The 17,490-nt window shown below is 34.2% G+C and overlaps 1 protein-coding gene and 1 long non-coding RNA gene across 7 annotated transcripts in view; one reads left to right on the top strand and one right to left on the bottom strand.

Annotated features, from left to right (window-relative positions):
* CABCOCO1 (ciliary associated calcium binding coiled-coil 1) overlaps positions 1-17,490 on the top strand; it is a 104,685-nt gene that overhangs the window by 20,794 nt on the left and 66,401 nt on the right. For 4 of the 5 annotated variants that reach the window (NM_001194905.1, XM_028853351.2, XM_077945094.1 and 1 more), the window contains 2 exons: positions 2,111-2,255; positions 6,879-6,951. In NM_001194905.1, coding sequence (NP_001181834.1) covers positions 2,111-2,255; positions 6,879-6,951 — 218 coding nt within the window. Of the gene's footprint in view, positions 1-2,110; positions 2,256-6,878; positions 6,952-11,041; positions 12,193-17,490 lie in introns of those variants that run through there. The other variant, XM_028853353.2, reaches the window with a different exon arrangement.
* LOC114669983 (uncharacterized) overlaps positions 967-17,490 on the bottom strand; it is a 153,101-nt gene continuing 136,577 nt past the window's right edge. The window contains exons 5-6 of one of the 2 annotated variants that reach the window (XR_013397848.1): positions 1,882-1,945; positions 967-1,227 (exon numbers count right to left, since the gene is read on the bottom strand). This is a non-coding gene — a long non-coding RNA (uncharacterized LOC114669983). The remainder of the gene's footprint in view (positions 1,228-1,881; positions 1,946-17,490) is intronic. The other variant, XR_003719375.2, reaches the window with a different exon arrangement.

Genomic DNA, 17,490 nt, shown 5'->3' with positions numbered 1-17,490 from the left:
TTTCATCTAGAATTATAATCAATTATCTAAGAATTTCTCTTTTTCTGCATCTCTAATTAATATCATTTTATTAATAAAATGATTCAGATTTTCCATTTATTTATGAATTGCTTTTATCCAACAGATTTTTCATTTCTGCAGCTACTTCCACTATTATCAAAAGAAGTTTATCATGGAGAGAGAAATGTACAATAATAATTGAATTCCACTTAGAATGATATAGGAAAACCTAGTTATCCAGAAATAATTCACTGTATCTGACATACATAAAAGATGATCTGGAGGGAGGCAATGGGAAATGAACCAATTGTAATTCATTAAACCAGATTTTAATTGTTGTATATAGTTTTTATGCTTCTTTCTAATTCCTGTAAGTAGAAAAGAAGCTATACTAAACAAATTACAAGTTTGTGTTTATAGTGTCTTCCTAATATTTTAAATTACTTTCCTTTCACCTTATTAGTAATTTTGGTATTTAGGGTAGAGCACTTACACCCCAGTGGGAAAGAGCAGCTGTTTAATCCAGAAATACCTGGTCCAGCAATCAGCCTATGTTCTCGTAACTTCTTTTAATCTCCACCCCCTCCCTTCCAAATCAACTCCATTACAACAAGTGTAATGTTGACTGATGACTTCAGAGAGAGAGACAGGGATTTGGTTGGTGGGGTCCACACTGAGCAGCACAATTCCCGCAGATCCCACATTCAGGCTCCCCGCTGACATTCACCTCCCCCAGGCGGCCAGTCCAGCCTGGCTTTAGTGTCTTTCTACTCTCCACCTCCAACATCCTCGGTTTTATGTCCACATACCCATCGCTTTTCCGCAAACATAGGACAATCTGGCCAGTCCACTTACCTGACTCCATCTTCCCGGGGAAGGGTGGATAGTGTGTGTGTGGGTTGTAAATAATATTTTATCTGTCACAAGTAACACTGAGCATAACGGAACCAAATGAGAAAAGAAAATGGAAGTTTATGTTTTTATTACAGACACTTTAAAAGTTAAGTCTATGGTGTTCTTTTTCAACTGGACAAATGCCACACAAGACAGTTTCGGGTGTGTGTTTGCGCTGGTGTGTAGCTGTGAGAGAATAGACGAGAATCACTGAGCTGTTTACTTCTGGTGGTGGTGGCCAGGTTGTGTCACTCTGTGCATTTTCATCCGGCTCTCACCAGCACCACAGGGCAGACATTTGAGAAACAGCTTACATGAGTTATAAGTCTGTGGCTGTGGAAAAGAAAAAAAAAAAAAACTTGATGTTTTACATAAAAATCCATATTTCTGACTTCCATTGAAAATCTTCAGACCCAGATTTACACATGGAAACAATTGGCTAAAGCCCGGTGTTGATTGACTCCATTCATTTACATTTTCAGCTCTAAGTTCAGTTCTGCTGTCTAGTAACTGAACCTCCCATCTAAGTCTTCCATTCCTCACCAGCTGTCAAACATCTTTTTTTGTAGTTTTCATGCTTTTATTCTAAGATTGTAGAAAAAAGAAAAAACAAACCCTTTTCATTTTAAAGATTTTAAAGTACAATTTGAACTTTTTTCTTTTTTTTTATCCTAAAATAGAATCATAAATTCTACAGACAATTGTGTAGCATTATAGTAATTCACAAATGTTGGGGCGGGGTCAGTTGCTATTCCTGAGACAGAGTCTCACTCTGTCACCCATGCTGGAGTGCTGTGGCACCATCCCAGTTCACTGCAACCTCTGCCGCCCAGGCTCAAGCCATCCTTCCACCTCAGCCCCCCAAGTAGCTGGGACCACAGGTATGTGCCACCGTGCCTGGCTAATTTTTGGAATTTTTGAAGAGACAGGATTTCGCCATGTTGCCCCGGCTGGACTCTAACTCATGGGCTCAAGTGATCCACCTACCTTGGCCTCCCAAAGTGCTGGGATTACAGACTTGAGCCACCGTGTCCAGCCAGCTGCGATTCTTCTGCATAAAATGTATTAATGTATTAAGAAGAAACAAGAGTTTTACCATTTATCCTCACAAATACTTAACAAAGTAAATTTTGGCACATTAAAAACATCTTAGATTATCTTATTCTGAAAACATCCATCAAAATAATACTTAAGATCTCTCTGGATTTTATTTCAGCACTACATGTGTCCTTAGAGGACAGCATAAAATGGCTTGGAGAAGTTATGGCTGAAATAGGACCAACACATTCACAAAAAAGTGAGGACTGGAATATCTTTGATGTAAAACAAGCCAATGCTATCATTGATTACTTAAAAATCAGGTATGGATTATTTTCAGTAACATTTATTTTTCATTTCACATCTTCTGGAAAATGTCTGTTAAGTAAAAAGTAATTCAGTTTTTGGCAAATTCAGATATTTACAGAATTTATGCTGTAATTAGCCCAACCAATAATTAGGTAATTAAATCTTCTTTAAATTAGATGTTCAAATCTTTCATCTAATAACTAAAAGTCAGAACAGTGAATAGTTTGGCTAACTTTGCATTCCCAGAAAAAAAGGTTTGCGTTTGATAAATATAATTTCATCTAGAATTAAAATAAATTAAGATTTCCGTTTTCTTTGCATCTCTAATTAATATTTATTAATAGGATGATTCAGATTAATCAGATGCAATTACAATAGACTCTATATTTTAGGTAGTTGATCTTTCCAACTACCTGATTCTACATTTTGAAGAGCCACATTCATTGCTATTTAAATAGTTATTTTGAATGCTTTGTATTAGAAATTGAAGAGATTTATGAATATACTTCCTCAAATTTATTACATCCCCTGAAATATCTTGTAATATTGACCAATTAAACTCATTAAGTCTTTCTTACTGCTTAGAAAATGATGGAAGAAAAAGTATTTTTATTACAGTGATTCTTCATTGGTGAACTAAGAAATTTGTCTTTTTATATAATCTGTCACAAGGTCTCCAGTAGAGTCATGCATCTCTCTAAAGGGACATTTTTAGAGTTTGCAAATATTCCAACAAGAGTAGGTTAAAATCTTTTGTCAAGCTGAAAGCTTCTGCATAATATTTTTGTTTCTCTTATACTATATACTCCAGTGTTTTTCAACTTTAAAATTTAAAATTCTAAAATAAGAGTGCTGACTGATATCCTAGACATGCTCATGATTTGCTTGGCAAGGATTCTAGCTGAAATCTAGAAAGCTTTTTAAATACTAGCGTGTTTAATATGATAAAGTTTATATATTGGTTTCTGGCATGAATTAATAATGTCATATGATATAATACGGTTTTTACGTAATAGCATTTGATATAATGTGGTTTCTTAATATTAAAACATAGCTCCTAAGGGGTATCTCTCAGTAAAAGCCGAAGTAGTTTTCATATCAATTAAAGTAAGGCAAGGTCCTTGTGTTGGGGGAGATGATGGCAATCCAGAATTGGAGGAGAGCCTATTCCTGAAGGTCTTTCTACCCGTCAGGGTTTGGGAATCACTGGGCAAGAGGAATTCTACTTTGCACATTGTGTTAGCATCCTTCTTTTCCTTCTCTATTTGAACAATCCCAGTTTCTCTTGCAGAACACATTTTTAAAACTGAGCTAGCCCAGGAAGTTTCTAATGGGCACAGGGACTGATAGTTAACCAGGGCAACAAAACCCATGCCATAATGACCCCTTCTAGAAGGTAAAGGATGGCAGCTCTTTTCCCCTTCATCTTGTCTCTCTGGGCAAATGTTCATTGACATATTTCTTGACATTGTCCTTCAGAAAACAATTAAGTTAAGAGAGGATGTCACCTTTAGATCCTAACCAGGGTAATTTCGCATATTATAAATCCCTAATATTATTACTTCACTAAAAATAAAACGAAAAGTAGTATTTAAGAAATTAGTCAAAGTAAATCACAACAATTGTTGATGCTGTTAAGTCTTCATATTGTTATTTCAAAGAAGTTATGCAATTTAAATATCCCTATTACAGAACTACAAAATATCAGTTAGTAGGATGTCTGGAATTGATTCTGAAGTTGTGTAAAAGAAAATATGCTTTTCTACAACACCTGTTGAGAATCCCTCAAAAGTCCACAAATGAGAGTTTAGGGGGGACTGGGAGGAGGGGCAGCATCAAGAAGAATAACTAATAGATGCTGGGCTTAATACCTAAGTGATAGGTTGATCTCTGCAGCAAACCACCATGGCACCCATTTAAACCTACACATCCTGCACATGTACCCTCAAAGTGAAAAGTTGAAGGAAAAAAACAGTTTAATAACAACGAAATCATATAATATTTTTCATTTTGATTACTACAAAGCAATGTTATAAATATGAAGGCAACCCAGTTATCAAAAGTATAAGTGTTTGAATTTAACCCGATACTAAGTTTACCCAACCACTAAAAGCCCTAGTCAATTGAGGTAGAGCAGTTTTTAGAACATGACCTATAGCACATGAAACTTAACTGACAATAAAATTGAAATTTCATCTGATGCCCTTAACACACTCTGTCATGTGTCTGTGATTTGAAAAAAACTAATACAAAATTTCCTCCCCTACATGACTGTAAGTACTGGCAAATCTAGCTGTACAAATCTAGTTTTACATTTGTACAATGTATTGTATAATGTATACAAATATAAATACTTCTGCAGCTTTTTAGTATAAAACATCATTTACATATATATGGCCCAAGTACACGTCTGTCATTGTGGATTCTACCTATTTATGGGAATTAGGCGATAGTAATCTCAGGTGTACACTCAATATAAGAGGCAGGTACCCAAAATAAGAAAATCAACCCTGCCGCTCTGTAAACCACAGGGTATTGCACTTCCAGGCATCGAGCCAGACATCTTGAATTATTTTCACTTCATCTCTCTTCAATTTAGAACTAAGACTAAATGTTTGACAAAATAATCTAGGAGGTTGAGTCAGTCAGAAGAGGAAGAAAATGCATTATCGCAGTTGAAGTGTCACTTTGTTCCCATACAGCACTACCTAATCGCTCCTGGTAAATCTGGACAAGTCCTGGACTTGCCCCCAAGTCTGCACCTTTGACCACCACATCCAAATCACGCATTTTATTTTCAGTGTTAAGAAGTGAATTTCCCTCTTGGCATGGGACAACCTAATTCCTATATGCAGTGAAAAGAATAAGCCTGAAAGATTATGAAATTTCAGGAAGGAAGATCTATGAACTAAATTCTTTGTGTGACACAAGATAGAGAAAGGGAAATTTTATGCTGGTTCACTGAGAGGAAGCCAAGCTGTTTCCAAAATACTCTATAGTCTTTAATTTTTCTACTTAAAATCGGTTGTTGCCAGTGTAATATTTTTGACCTTAAGGCTTTCTCTAGATAACCAGTGTAAGTTAGGGAGAGTTTGAATTTATTTTGTGTCATTGAATTATCAGACTTCACTAATCTTGATGTATTTTTCTAGCCAACAAATCAAAGTAATGTCAAAAGCTAAGTTACTTTTCTGAATATTGATGAGTAATTTGAATGTACAAGAGGTTTTTTTCCCCAAAAAATACCATGACAGAGTCTGCACACCCATCACTTTTTAATGGATTGTGTTACTAGTGAGATCAACTGCTAATATAACTCAGAGAGACTCAGCTGCCTGAGGATTTCTTCATTGATTTCAAATGAATTGAAACTTTGATCCATTACAACATCCAGGAGAAGCCATTATTATACATGCTCTGTAGCTACATTTTGCAAATGTTAATTTCTCAGTTATATTAAAATCAATTTCCTTAAATAGCAAAAGGCACCAGAGTGAGAGAGAAACCACTAAGACAATTTTTTGTTCTTGGGCATTTTGCTGTATTATGAGTCTATTAATTTTCTCAACCAGCAGGAAGAGAACTAGAAAAATTCAAATATTATCACAAACAGGATATTAGAAGTCAGCCCTTCAGTAAATTTTTAACTCTTAATAATGCATTGTTCCTTAAACTTACTAGAATTCTTATTTTAAGGACCTCCTATCCTTTGGTTCTTTATAGGGTTTTGTATGCTGACCACCTAGTCTTTAGGGTAAGAACTGAAGAAATGATCTTTTTTTTTTCTGTTGCCCAGGCTGGAGTGTAGTGGCACGATCTTGGCTCACTGCAAGCTCTGCCTCCTGGGTTCAGGCCACTCTCCCACCTCAGCCTCCCAAGTAGCTGGGACTACAGGCGCCTGCCACCACGCCCGGCTGATTTTTTGTATTTTTAGTAGAGGTGGGTTTTCACCGTGTTGGCCAGGATGGTCTCAATCTCCTAACCTTGTGATCTGCCCACCTTGGCCTCCCAAAGTGCTGGGATTACAAGCATGAAGGAATTATCTTTCTTAAATTAATGTTTCCCTTTCACGTGTGACCGAATATTCTGCAGAAAACTCAGACATTTTCTAAATGGATTTTAATTCATGCGCCCTCATTTTTCAGGTATTATCAGAGATTAATTTAACATTGAAACAGTTTGAGAATGTGAGAAGTAATTGATATAGAGGTAGATTATATAATTCAGTGCCATTTTTCCAGAGGAAAATGACTCCTGTTTGCAGCAAAACATAGCAAATAATGTGAAGTTTCATGTTATTTAGGAATGGTGCATTATTTGCTTTTAAGCTAGGAAAAGTCAAGATGCCATCCAATTTCTCCCTTATTTCTAACTTACCCACTCATTACAGATGGATTTACTGATATTATTCTAGGTATTGTGTTATATTGTCATCTCCTTAAAAACTAAAACTCTTAATTTCTTAGCATTTCCAGACTATTTCTTTTGGAATAAAGGAGGGTACTAACTCTATTTTGGTGTTTGATAGCATTAGCTTAGTCAATATGAAGTTTCCTTTAATAAATGTCTTTACATATTGTGGGGTTTTTTTTTCCTGAAATCAACGTATCAGAGTGCACATTTATTTTATATTTCAGCTTATTTCAACACTACAAGCTATACGAGTTTATGTTCTTCTCTGCCAGGGAAGAAATTGTGATAGGAACTGAGGTAAGTAATTTATCTAGATGGAACCAATTAAGCAGAATCACTTAATGCATGCTGATCAGCATCTGGATCTTTAACTGCTTAAAGCAACTTCTTGTCAAGATTATTCAAGTGTTAATATAACCAACTCATAGTTTGCAAAAAGAATAATTGTATAAAGCGATCTTTGGATTAGGAAAATAAGCTGTCTTTTGGCATTAAAAGCATTGTTAATCACTTATACTTTGTGTATTTATGGATTATTTGACAAAGTTCTATTGGATAAGGTACATATGTCTTCATAAAAATAAAATCAGAAAAACTGATAAACTAGTAATTTGCAAAAAGAATAATTATACAAAGTAAATGTAATGATAACTCAGTGAAATCCCTTCTAATTTCTCTTTCTTTTTCATGCTACTCATTGTTTAAGACCTAATTTAAATCCCACTTCCTCAATGAATCAAACTTACCTTAATTGTATCATAATCCCAAACAAAAGGTTTAGACAAACTCTGTAATCAATCCTATTATTGTGTGCCAACTGATCTCTTATTGCTGAGTTTGGGCTACTGTCGCACCAATAAGCATATCAATATTCACCGTGTTATATGGTTTCCTAATTGTTTCCTGTGGGTTGATATAGTCAGTACAACTCAACAGTAATTTTCCTGAAGACAAGGATATCTGCTGCTTTTCTGCTACAGCATATAGTACAATGTTGGATACAGTAACCCCTCAATTAATACTACATAAGCAATTCAGTGCCTAGGACAGCAGTTCTACAATGAAAGGTCTATCTGGAGACACTTTCAAACAGGCTTTCTTATAGTCATATATTTGTAATTCCTAGAAATGAATCCTGAGTAGGAAAACATTTTTTTTACTTTATTTTGTTTTATTTTATTTTTTATTATACTTTAAGTTCTGGGATATATGGGCAGAACGTGCAGGTTTGTTAAATAGCTATACACGTGCCAGGTGTTTTGCTGCACCCGTCAACCCGTCATCTACATTAGGTATTTCTCCTGATACTATCCCTCCCTTTACTCCCCACTCCCCGACAGGCCCTGGTACGTTCCCCTCCCTGTGTCCATGTGTTCTCATTGTTCAACTCCCACTTATGAGTGAGAACATGCAGTGTTTGGTTTTCTGTTTCTGTGTTAGTTTGCTGAGAATGATGGTTTCCAGCTTCATCCTTGTCCCTGCAAAGGACAGGAACTCATCCTTTTTTATGGCTATATAGTATTCTATGGTGTATATGTGCCACATTTTCTTTATCCAATCTGTCATTGATGGGCATTTCGGTTGGTTTCAAATATTTACTACTGTGAATACTCCTGCAATAAACATGTGTGTGCATGTGTCTTTATAGTAGCATGATTTATAATCCTTTGGGTATATACCCAGTAATGGGATTGCTGGGTCAAATAGTATTTCTGGTTCTAGATCCTTGAGGAATTGCTACACTGTCTTCCACAATGGTTGAACTAATTTACACTCCCACCAACAGTGTAAAAGCATTCCTGTTTCTCCATATCCTCTCCAGCATCTGTTGTTTCCTGACTTTTTAATGATCGCCATTCTAACTGCCAAGAGATGGTATCTCATTGTGGTTTTGATTTGCATTTCTCTAATGATCAGTAATGATGAGCTTCTTTTCATATGTTTCTTGGCTACATAAATGTCTTCTTTTGAGAAGTGTCTGTTCATGTCCTTCACCCACTTTTTGACGGGGTTGTTTGTTTTTTTCTTGTAAATTTGTTTAAGTTCCTTGTAGATTCCAGGAAATCATTTTAAGGAGACTAAAGATGCCATTAAAAAATAGTGCTTCTGTAGGTCCTCAATTACTTTAGGGGGCTTTCCTGCCTCCTAGAAGTACCAGGGACAGGAGTGGCAATAATCAGAAATAAACAGTGAGTATGGGGATATTCACATTACCTTTGTAATTTTCCTGATATTAAGAAACACATGGAACATGCCAGCTATTCTGACTTCCTGGGTATTGTTATTCTGGAATTTATAAATTACTTGCTTCATAAACACCTCAGTCACCATCCCTCACTCTTCATTTGGGTACTTGTTCTAATGCCAGCCTTTTAAAAGTGAACTGCCAGAAAACAAGGAACCCTTTTTGCTTCTGACTTTCCTAAAAAGTACTTCTTTGCAGTCTCCTCATACTGTAGCTTAAATTAGGTGTCACTTGACAAAGTTTCACTGAAAAACGTTTCCATTTCAGAATTACATCATATCGTGTGACAGCCCTTGCAATAATTATCAGTTTGGAATATAATCCTATCTCATCTATTCAAGCAAAACTTTGGGGAAATGATAGTGGCTTCAATAACAGCATAAGTAGACATTTAGAGTGATCAAGAAAAAATTTCAGAAAGAACTCCCTTTTCCTTTGTTAATTACACAATCATGCCTTTCTTCTATATTGTAAGGATATATTTAGGTGACATTTACACTATGGAAAGATAAAATGGAGAAAGTAGACAGGGATTGGCTGCTTTATTTTCCATTGTCATTTGTATTTTCCCCAGGCTGACCAGGGCAATAAAAAAAAAAATCTTTAAGAGAATGATGTTGGGTCTTTAAGAATTAGGCCCCTCATGGCATTTTAAAGGATTAGTGAAAGTATTTTATGACATTTTAGAAGTGTTTGCTAACCTTTGGTACAAATATCTGTTTTTTAATTAACAACCTTTCATGGAGGAGGTAGGGGCCTGCCCCAGTAATATGATTATTCATGCTGATATCAGGGCTCTGGGACCAAATAATGGCCACAAGACAAACACACGAATGTTTGAAATTTAACTCTTAGGCAAGCATTCAAGTTAGATAACACTGATGAAATTTAGTTTCTTTAATCATGGATAGATGAGAAAAAAACATAAATCCCCTCTAATCATAGACGTGTCCATTTCATAAGTGAGAACAGAATGATGAAATAGAATATCACCATTTGTCAACCTTTAATAAAATAATAGATCTAGGCAATGATGATGAGTAGCTCCTGACATCACAAAAAGAAAGAAAACCAGACATCACTTGCTTGTTAATAAAATTATACAAAACCCCATATAAATTGCTCTTGCAGTTTGAACTGGATAGTCTTTTAGTCGGTCTTCTAACACTAACTTCCCATTTACTGGAAATATGGAAGATAAAGGAATATGTTAAGGATATCACAAAAAGGCAATTAGCAAACCAGGGTATAGGAGATTCTATAGGACAGAAGACATGGAATATTCAACAAATAAATATTCAAAGAAATAACAAAAACATAAAAGGTGAACCTGTGGATTAAAAAATGACTGAATCAAATTCAATGTAGGTATCTTATTTGGATCCTACTTCAAACAGACAGATAGACAAGCCAAACCACAAACACAAAACAGTTATGAGACCATCGAAGCATTTGAATATTGGCCACATAGTTGATGATGACTGTTACTAATTCCTGGAACTTGTTAGTGTATTCCTTTACATGGTAAAAGGGACTTTGCAGATTTGATTAAGTTTATGAATTTGAGATGGAGCGATTATTCTAGATTACTGAAGTGGGATCAATGTAATCTCCATGTAAGAGAAAGAGAAAGACAGGAGGGTCAGAGTCAGAAAAAGGGAGATTTGAAGATGTCACACTGGTGGCCTGGAAGTTGGAGGAAGAGGCCACAACTTTATCAACTGTCTTGTCACCTCCTTCTCATAGTTCTTTTTAATCCTTAATTATTATTGTTCATTTTTCTTAAATATGAAATTTAGAAATAAACCTGTGCATATGTGGATTTTTAGTATGTGGCATATACAAATATTTAGTAAATTGGCATGTAAAGTTACTTGGGATAATTGGCTATGTGTTTGTTAAAAACAAATTAGATTTTTACCTTATACCAAACTTAAAACTAAATCCAATTTATTAAGAGGTTCATTTCCCGTAATGGAAGACATATTCCTTAATGGCAAACTATAATTTGGTCAACACTTCCACTGAGAACAACTGGAAAAACTGGACAAGATTGTTTTAAGACTTAAATATTTGAAAGCTCAGCTAGCAAGCTCAAAAAAGATTATGAGCCTGACAGTCACAAATGCTTTCTACTTATAGGCATCTACAAGTTTGGAAAAGGTGGCTAAGAAACTTAAAAGCTGAGAAGTGAAGCTTTGGTAGACACATGGAGCTAGGAGAACAAAAATTGGAGGGGGAAGAGAATATGGCAAATTTTACAAGTAGCATGTTGGGTCTGCACAAGATCATATTTTAGGACATCAGCCCTAACTACCATGGACTGAACTTCAATTCCAAATTTTCTCCATTTCTGGTGGATTCAGGTTAGCTGTGTATAGTGTTGTTAACTTCCTCTGTAAAATAAAATCATGCTACACTCCAGATTGTATCAACAGTTTTTCATAACCAATGTCTGTTACATAATGAAAATCACACAGAAAACAAAAATAGACCACAAGTGTTCCAGATGATGGAGTAATTGGTCATGTACTAGAAAATAATTATCCTTAAGAAATATTCTAAAAAATATTCTTGAAAATAAAATATATAAATTTTAGCAGATAAAAATGATTACAATATTAAATGGAAGTTCTGAAATAGAAAAATACAATAAAAATTCAAAACCAAGTGGATGTGTTTAACAATTTAGTCCATAGCTGAAGAGAGAAATTGGTAAACTGGAAGATAAATCGAAAGAAAAAATCTAAAATAAAGCATGGGGATGCAAAAGCATGGTAAACACAGAAAATGGATGAGAGAGTATGGATATAGTAAAAGGCATAACGAGAGAACAAAAGTCAATTCTAGAATGAGAATATAGAAGTCATATGTGAAGAGTTAATTTTCCAGAACTAGTCAACACCATTAGGACACAGATTTAGGATTTACTTGAACTTCAAATACATGTCAATCCCCACCTAAGCATATTATAGTAAAATTTCTAAAAACGAAAGATGAAGACAATCTTAAAACCGGCCATAGAAAACAAAAGACATATGTCCTTCAGAGGAGCAACAATAAGACTGACAGCCAACTTCTCAACAGCAACAATGAGAGCCAGAGGACCACAAAGTAATTCCAAATCGTCTTAAGAAAATAACTGTCAATCTAGAACTTCATTCCAAGAAAAAACACTTTCTGTGATAAAATAAGAAAAAGGCAAACAAGGCAGCGCAAACATGGGCAAAGAATATGAACAGACAATATGAGGATTTTAATAAAGGGATTTTTAGATTTAAAAAATAAGAAAATTTATTATAAACAGAAACACACTAAAGGAAGTACTAACGGGTGCTCTCTGGGCATAAAGAAAATGATTCCAAACAGCAAGTGAGAGAAATAGAAAGGAATGAAGAGCAAGTAAAACAGGACAGATTAGGATGGATGGATGGATGGATAGATAGATAGATAGATAGATAGATAGATCAATCTAAATTAATATCAAACGTGTTACACGAAATGTTTTGTGAGGTTTAAAATACACAATGACAATAGCATATAAGTTGAGAGCAAGGTAAGTGAGTCAGTTTTCTAAGCCCCTCCTGTTGTTTGAGGAAAGTAAAAGTACTTATTTATAAATATTTAATAAGTTGAGGATGCATATTATATCCTTGGGGTAAGCATTGAATAAATGATAATGCTAAGCTAAGAGAGGAGGAAGATGTAACAACAAAATCAGTTGAAGTACTAAATTTAAAATGCAAAACTATAGTAATAAATATAAGAAAAATATTAAGGAAAATAGTTTAATTGTGGAATTGGCTATATAAATTTTTTTAACATGTGATGAAAAATACTGTGAATAAAATTTTGTTAAGTCACTGGGAGAAAACATTTGCAAATTAACATACGGAGGTCAAAAAAAATTTTTTTTTATCGTTTTAGAGATGGGGTCTCATTCTTTTCCTCAGGCTGGAATGCAGTGGTATGATTATAGCTCACTGCAGCTTTGAACTCCTGGGCTCAAGTGATCCTTCCACCTCAGCCTCCCATGTAGCTGGGACTGCAGACACACACCTTCATACCCAGCTAATTTTTTTTTTTTTTTTTTTTTTTTTGTTGTTGTTGTTGTTGTTGAGATGGAGGTCTCACTTTGCTGCCCAGGCTGATCTTGAATTCCTGGCCTCAAGAGATCCTTCAGCTTCAGCCTCCTAAAGTGCTAGGATTACAGGTGTGAGCCACCAATTCCAGCCCAAAAATATTTTATACACAAATAGTTTCTTTGATAAAATAAGAAAAAGGCAAACAAGGCAACAGAAACATGGGCAAAGAATATGAACAGATAACATACTTTACCAATAAACAGATACAAAGATATCCAACCTTAATAGTTATCAAGGACCTGCAAAAAATATGCATTTCTTAAATATAAGATTGGCTAATAGTAAAAAGATGGATTAATATCTTGTAAATGAGGCTGCAAGAAAACATAGCCATATTTAGTTGGTGCAATGTTAAATTTGTAAAGCCACTCTAGAGAGAAGATTGGCAAAATCTATAAAGTTTTTGTGAATGTGAATATCTTTCTTCCCTAAATTCAAAGTATCTTCTCTATAGACATATGTATTCATATTATATAAAGCTATTCATACCTGAATATTCATCAAAGCATGGTTTATTACAGCTAAAAATTGCAGAAGGTAAATCAGAAGGGAAATACTTTATTTAAATGAAGTACTCAATAAATACTTCATGTGTACATTCATTTAAATAAAATGAAGTACAGTCACACTATAAAAAACTATCAAGTCTTTAGAATGAATGTAGTAGATTCCTATGTATGGTTATGTTAATATCTCTACAATATATTCTTAATTTAAAAAGTGTAGAAGTAGAACAATATGAATAGTGTTCCCATTTATTTTTAAAAGCAAATAAAAATGAAAATATATAGACGTGTATATGCATGTAAGTGATTGTATAAAAACCAAAAGAATTTATATTAACAATTAATATGGCTTACCTTTGGGTAGTTGGGTGGAAATAGGAATGGAATAGGATGTGAAAAGGGACATTTTATTCTGTATATTTCAGATTTAATGTTAGGCTTTTACAATGTGAATGTCTTCACATATTTTTGTACAATAATAAAATTGTTCCCTAGTTCATTCCCGAGAAGTATAGTACTAAGGCACATTTTGTGAATTAAGTGCAGCATATAAACAAGCTTATATACTAACATATTGATAGAGTGACTTCATCTGGGTTTTTACAAGATGAAAGGCTGCATGGGAAAAAATACGTGAACTCTCAATCCATAAAATTAAGTGCTTTACAAGTGTGTTGCTACCATATTAAAATTTTCAATATAAACTAGGTTTAGCTAAAAAGTCATTTATAGAGTAAAAATCTGGTGTTGTGCTATAACATCCCAAATTTTCCCCAAGAAAATAAAATTTATATCATGAATTATGCATATTTATCATATTGTAAAAATATTTATTCAGCTTAATTTCACCAAAGTGGCAACACATCAAATCTTAGATCATTTTTATTTTCAAAGGTTATATCCTATGTATGCATTTCAACACACACACACATATATACGCATTTGTGTTTGGATATAAAAACATAAGAATAAATCTGCTTTAATAATTTCTCTAACTTACAAAATGTGATAGATAGGTATAGCTTTATTTGTAACCATTTAAGCCAACTCACTCACTCAGTTTCAAGATTTTATTTTGCAGCATGGACATTTTTCACGTAAGCCCCATTGCACAGCTCCAGGGGCACCATTCACATTGCAGTCCACGTGTTTAATGGAGTTGTGCATTGTACAGACCATGCAGTCATTTGTGGAGGCCCTGTTTTCTAAAGCGGTTCTGTAGCAGAATCTGACGATAATAAATATGATATATTTAGAAGGATATTTAAAGAAAATCATAAACATGCCTAAGTGGTTACCTTGACTAGAGTCACATTTTGGCAGCCTTTCATAACCCGAAATAATACCACTTAAGGTCAATAAATGTACCTCTCTAAAGTCAGTGAATGTCAACTGTATATAATTTCATGTTCTGAGCACTTATTCCTATAGCAAAAACAAAATAAAACACTTTTCCCTTCCTTATTTCAAAACCCACACAGATTGTGGGTGTTAATGACACTATGCTTAAACATCGTTAGCTTTGTGGCAGAAAATAACCATATAAAAACATAAATTTTATTTTCTTTCTTTAAACTATAAGGTTATAGTGTCCTGAATAAACAAACTATGAGACTTATGTAAACATTCACCCTTTTAAGAAAAAAAAGGACCAAAACAGCATTGCACATTAGATCATATTTTGGAAAGGAGGAAGGCAACTGAAGCATAGCCATAAAGATACCTTTTTTCTCTTCAGTTTACCCTTGAGATGTACCTATCAAAATAATCTAAACTTATCCAGATGATGTTTTTAATCTTGAAAAAGGCTTTTTTCTTGTTGGATGATCCTATTAGCAAACTACTGGAAGGGAAAATCATACAGGGCATAATTTGTAGTTTGACCTACTCACATTGGGTGTTGCTAAAGAAAATCAATCAGAAATTGTTGTGTTAAAATAACTCTACCTGCTCTACCTGGCATGTGTGACTAACTGACTTTAGAATCTATCATTTAAAGAAAATGGTTGATTCTTGGATATACAATTTATCAAACTTCACTCCAGTCCTTTTTCTCCAAAGCACAGAAAAATAATCATCCCTCTCTAAATATAAATCTTTTAAGAGAAATTCAAGGAATCTGTCTCCAGCAAAATAATTGATAAATGGCAGGAGCATAATTTAAAGATGATTTCCATCACAGATCACATGGCATCTCAACTCTTGAGTCTGTCACCCAAGTCTTCCCATCTGTTGCCCCAGGAGCATCAATCTTAGCTCCTCTGTGACCAGTTCTCTGATTGAGCTAGGTTGGCCTTTTCGTAATTACAGCTTTCTCATTTCCCTCTGCCTTGCAGTATGAGGCTGTTCTTACTGCTGCCTGAAAAGTTCTCCAACATTTTTCTACCAACCCATGCCTACTATCCCCTCATAGCTTCGTCTGAGAGACACTTTTCTTACAGAAAAAAAAAAAAAGTGAACAAAGAAGGAAGGAATAAAAAGTACTTTCTCTTACATTACCTTTTACTTGTTATTTCCCCAACATTAAATGTCTTGTTCAAAAATACTGTCATCATACACTCTCCTAGAAATTGACTTCTAATTATAAAGTGATATCTCAAGCAACCAATTACTATCTATAATTCCATGAGATCCGGGTAACTGACATTATTGTTTCTCCTGTTTTTCTGCGTATAGGAATTACATACATTCACCTAGTGTTCACTAACTGTTTACTAAATCAATTAATGTAAAGGAGGAACGTTTTATTTTATTGATTAATTACACAAAGTTATATTTGGAAAATATTATTTTGGTGTGTAGACTGAAAAAGTTAGATCAATCTCTTAAATTATTAATCATTAAGTCCATGACCAGGAAATTAAAAGCTGGTAATAGAATAACACATGTTTATATTAGTCATGTTTTTTATTATAAACTGCCTTATATGGACCACCTTGGGAAATGGCTAACTATAGCCCACTGTAAGTCAAGACTGTAAGATACCAGAGGCCACCAATATTATTGACTATATCAAAATTTAAAATTTCTATTCTAGGGGAAGGAAAGGAAACATCATAAACGAATTTAAAAATCAAACTCTAAAAATAACATTTCCAGTATAAATGACAAAAAAGACATAATAGTCTTAATATTCTATATAATCAATAAGAAAAAGGTTACCACACTAATGGGAAAATTAACAAAGCATATTTACAAGAGAAAATATATAAATAGCCAATAAACTTATGCAAAGATTTTCACCCTTTATAGTACCCAAAGAAACGTAGATTCAACAAAAATCAAATTCTCGAAAATTAAAATGAAACCATTGGCTTGTGAGAATGTGATGAATGGCATTCTCATACCCCACTGGGAAGAATGTAAATTGGTAAACTTTTCAGAGAGTGGTTTGGCAAGATATATCAAATTTTTTATTTGTATTTACCTTTTGAGACAAGGATTGTCCTTCACTGGGTTTATCCCAAGTAGATAATCAGACAATGGGCAGAAATATGGGTGCATATATTTGATTATAATGGAAAAAAAACTGTGGAGTAGCCAAATGTCTGTTATTAGAAGGAAGTTTAAAATTCTTATGGTGCCTCTATATAATTCTGTCATCATTAAGAGTATTCATATAGTGTTGTACTTACAATGGAAAGTTATTCACGCTGTGTTAATTATTTGATAACAAGCTACTAAATTGTGTCCATTGTGACTGCAGTTTATAGTTTTACAGCCACATCTGTGTATGTATATGTACACATACACAGAGAGAGAGAACATATACATATGTATATGTATACATTTATAGTTTTACATCCACATCTGTGTCTGTGTATGTATACATATATATACACAGAGAGAGAGAGAACAAGTCCCGAAGGACATACATCAAATTGTTAGCAGTAGTCCTGGGTTGTCAAGAAAATGATGAAGAGCATTTAATGTCGATGGT

The sequence above is a fragment of the Macaca mulatta genome, chromosome 9 (assembly GCF_049350105.2).
Source record: "Macaca mulatta isolate MMU2019108-1 chromosome 9, T2T-MMU8v2.0, whole genome shotgun sequence".
Lineage (NCBI taxonomy): Eukaryota > Metazoa > Chordata > Mammalia > Primates > Cercopithecidae > Macaca > Macaca mulatta.
Note: the sequence above shows the minus strand (reverse complement) of the source record. Positions and strands in the feature narration are given on the sequence as shown.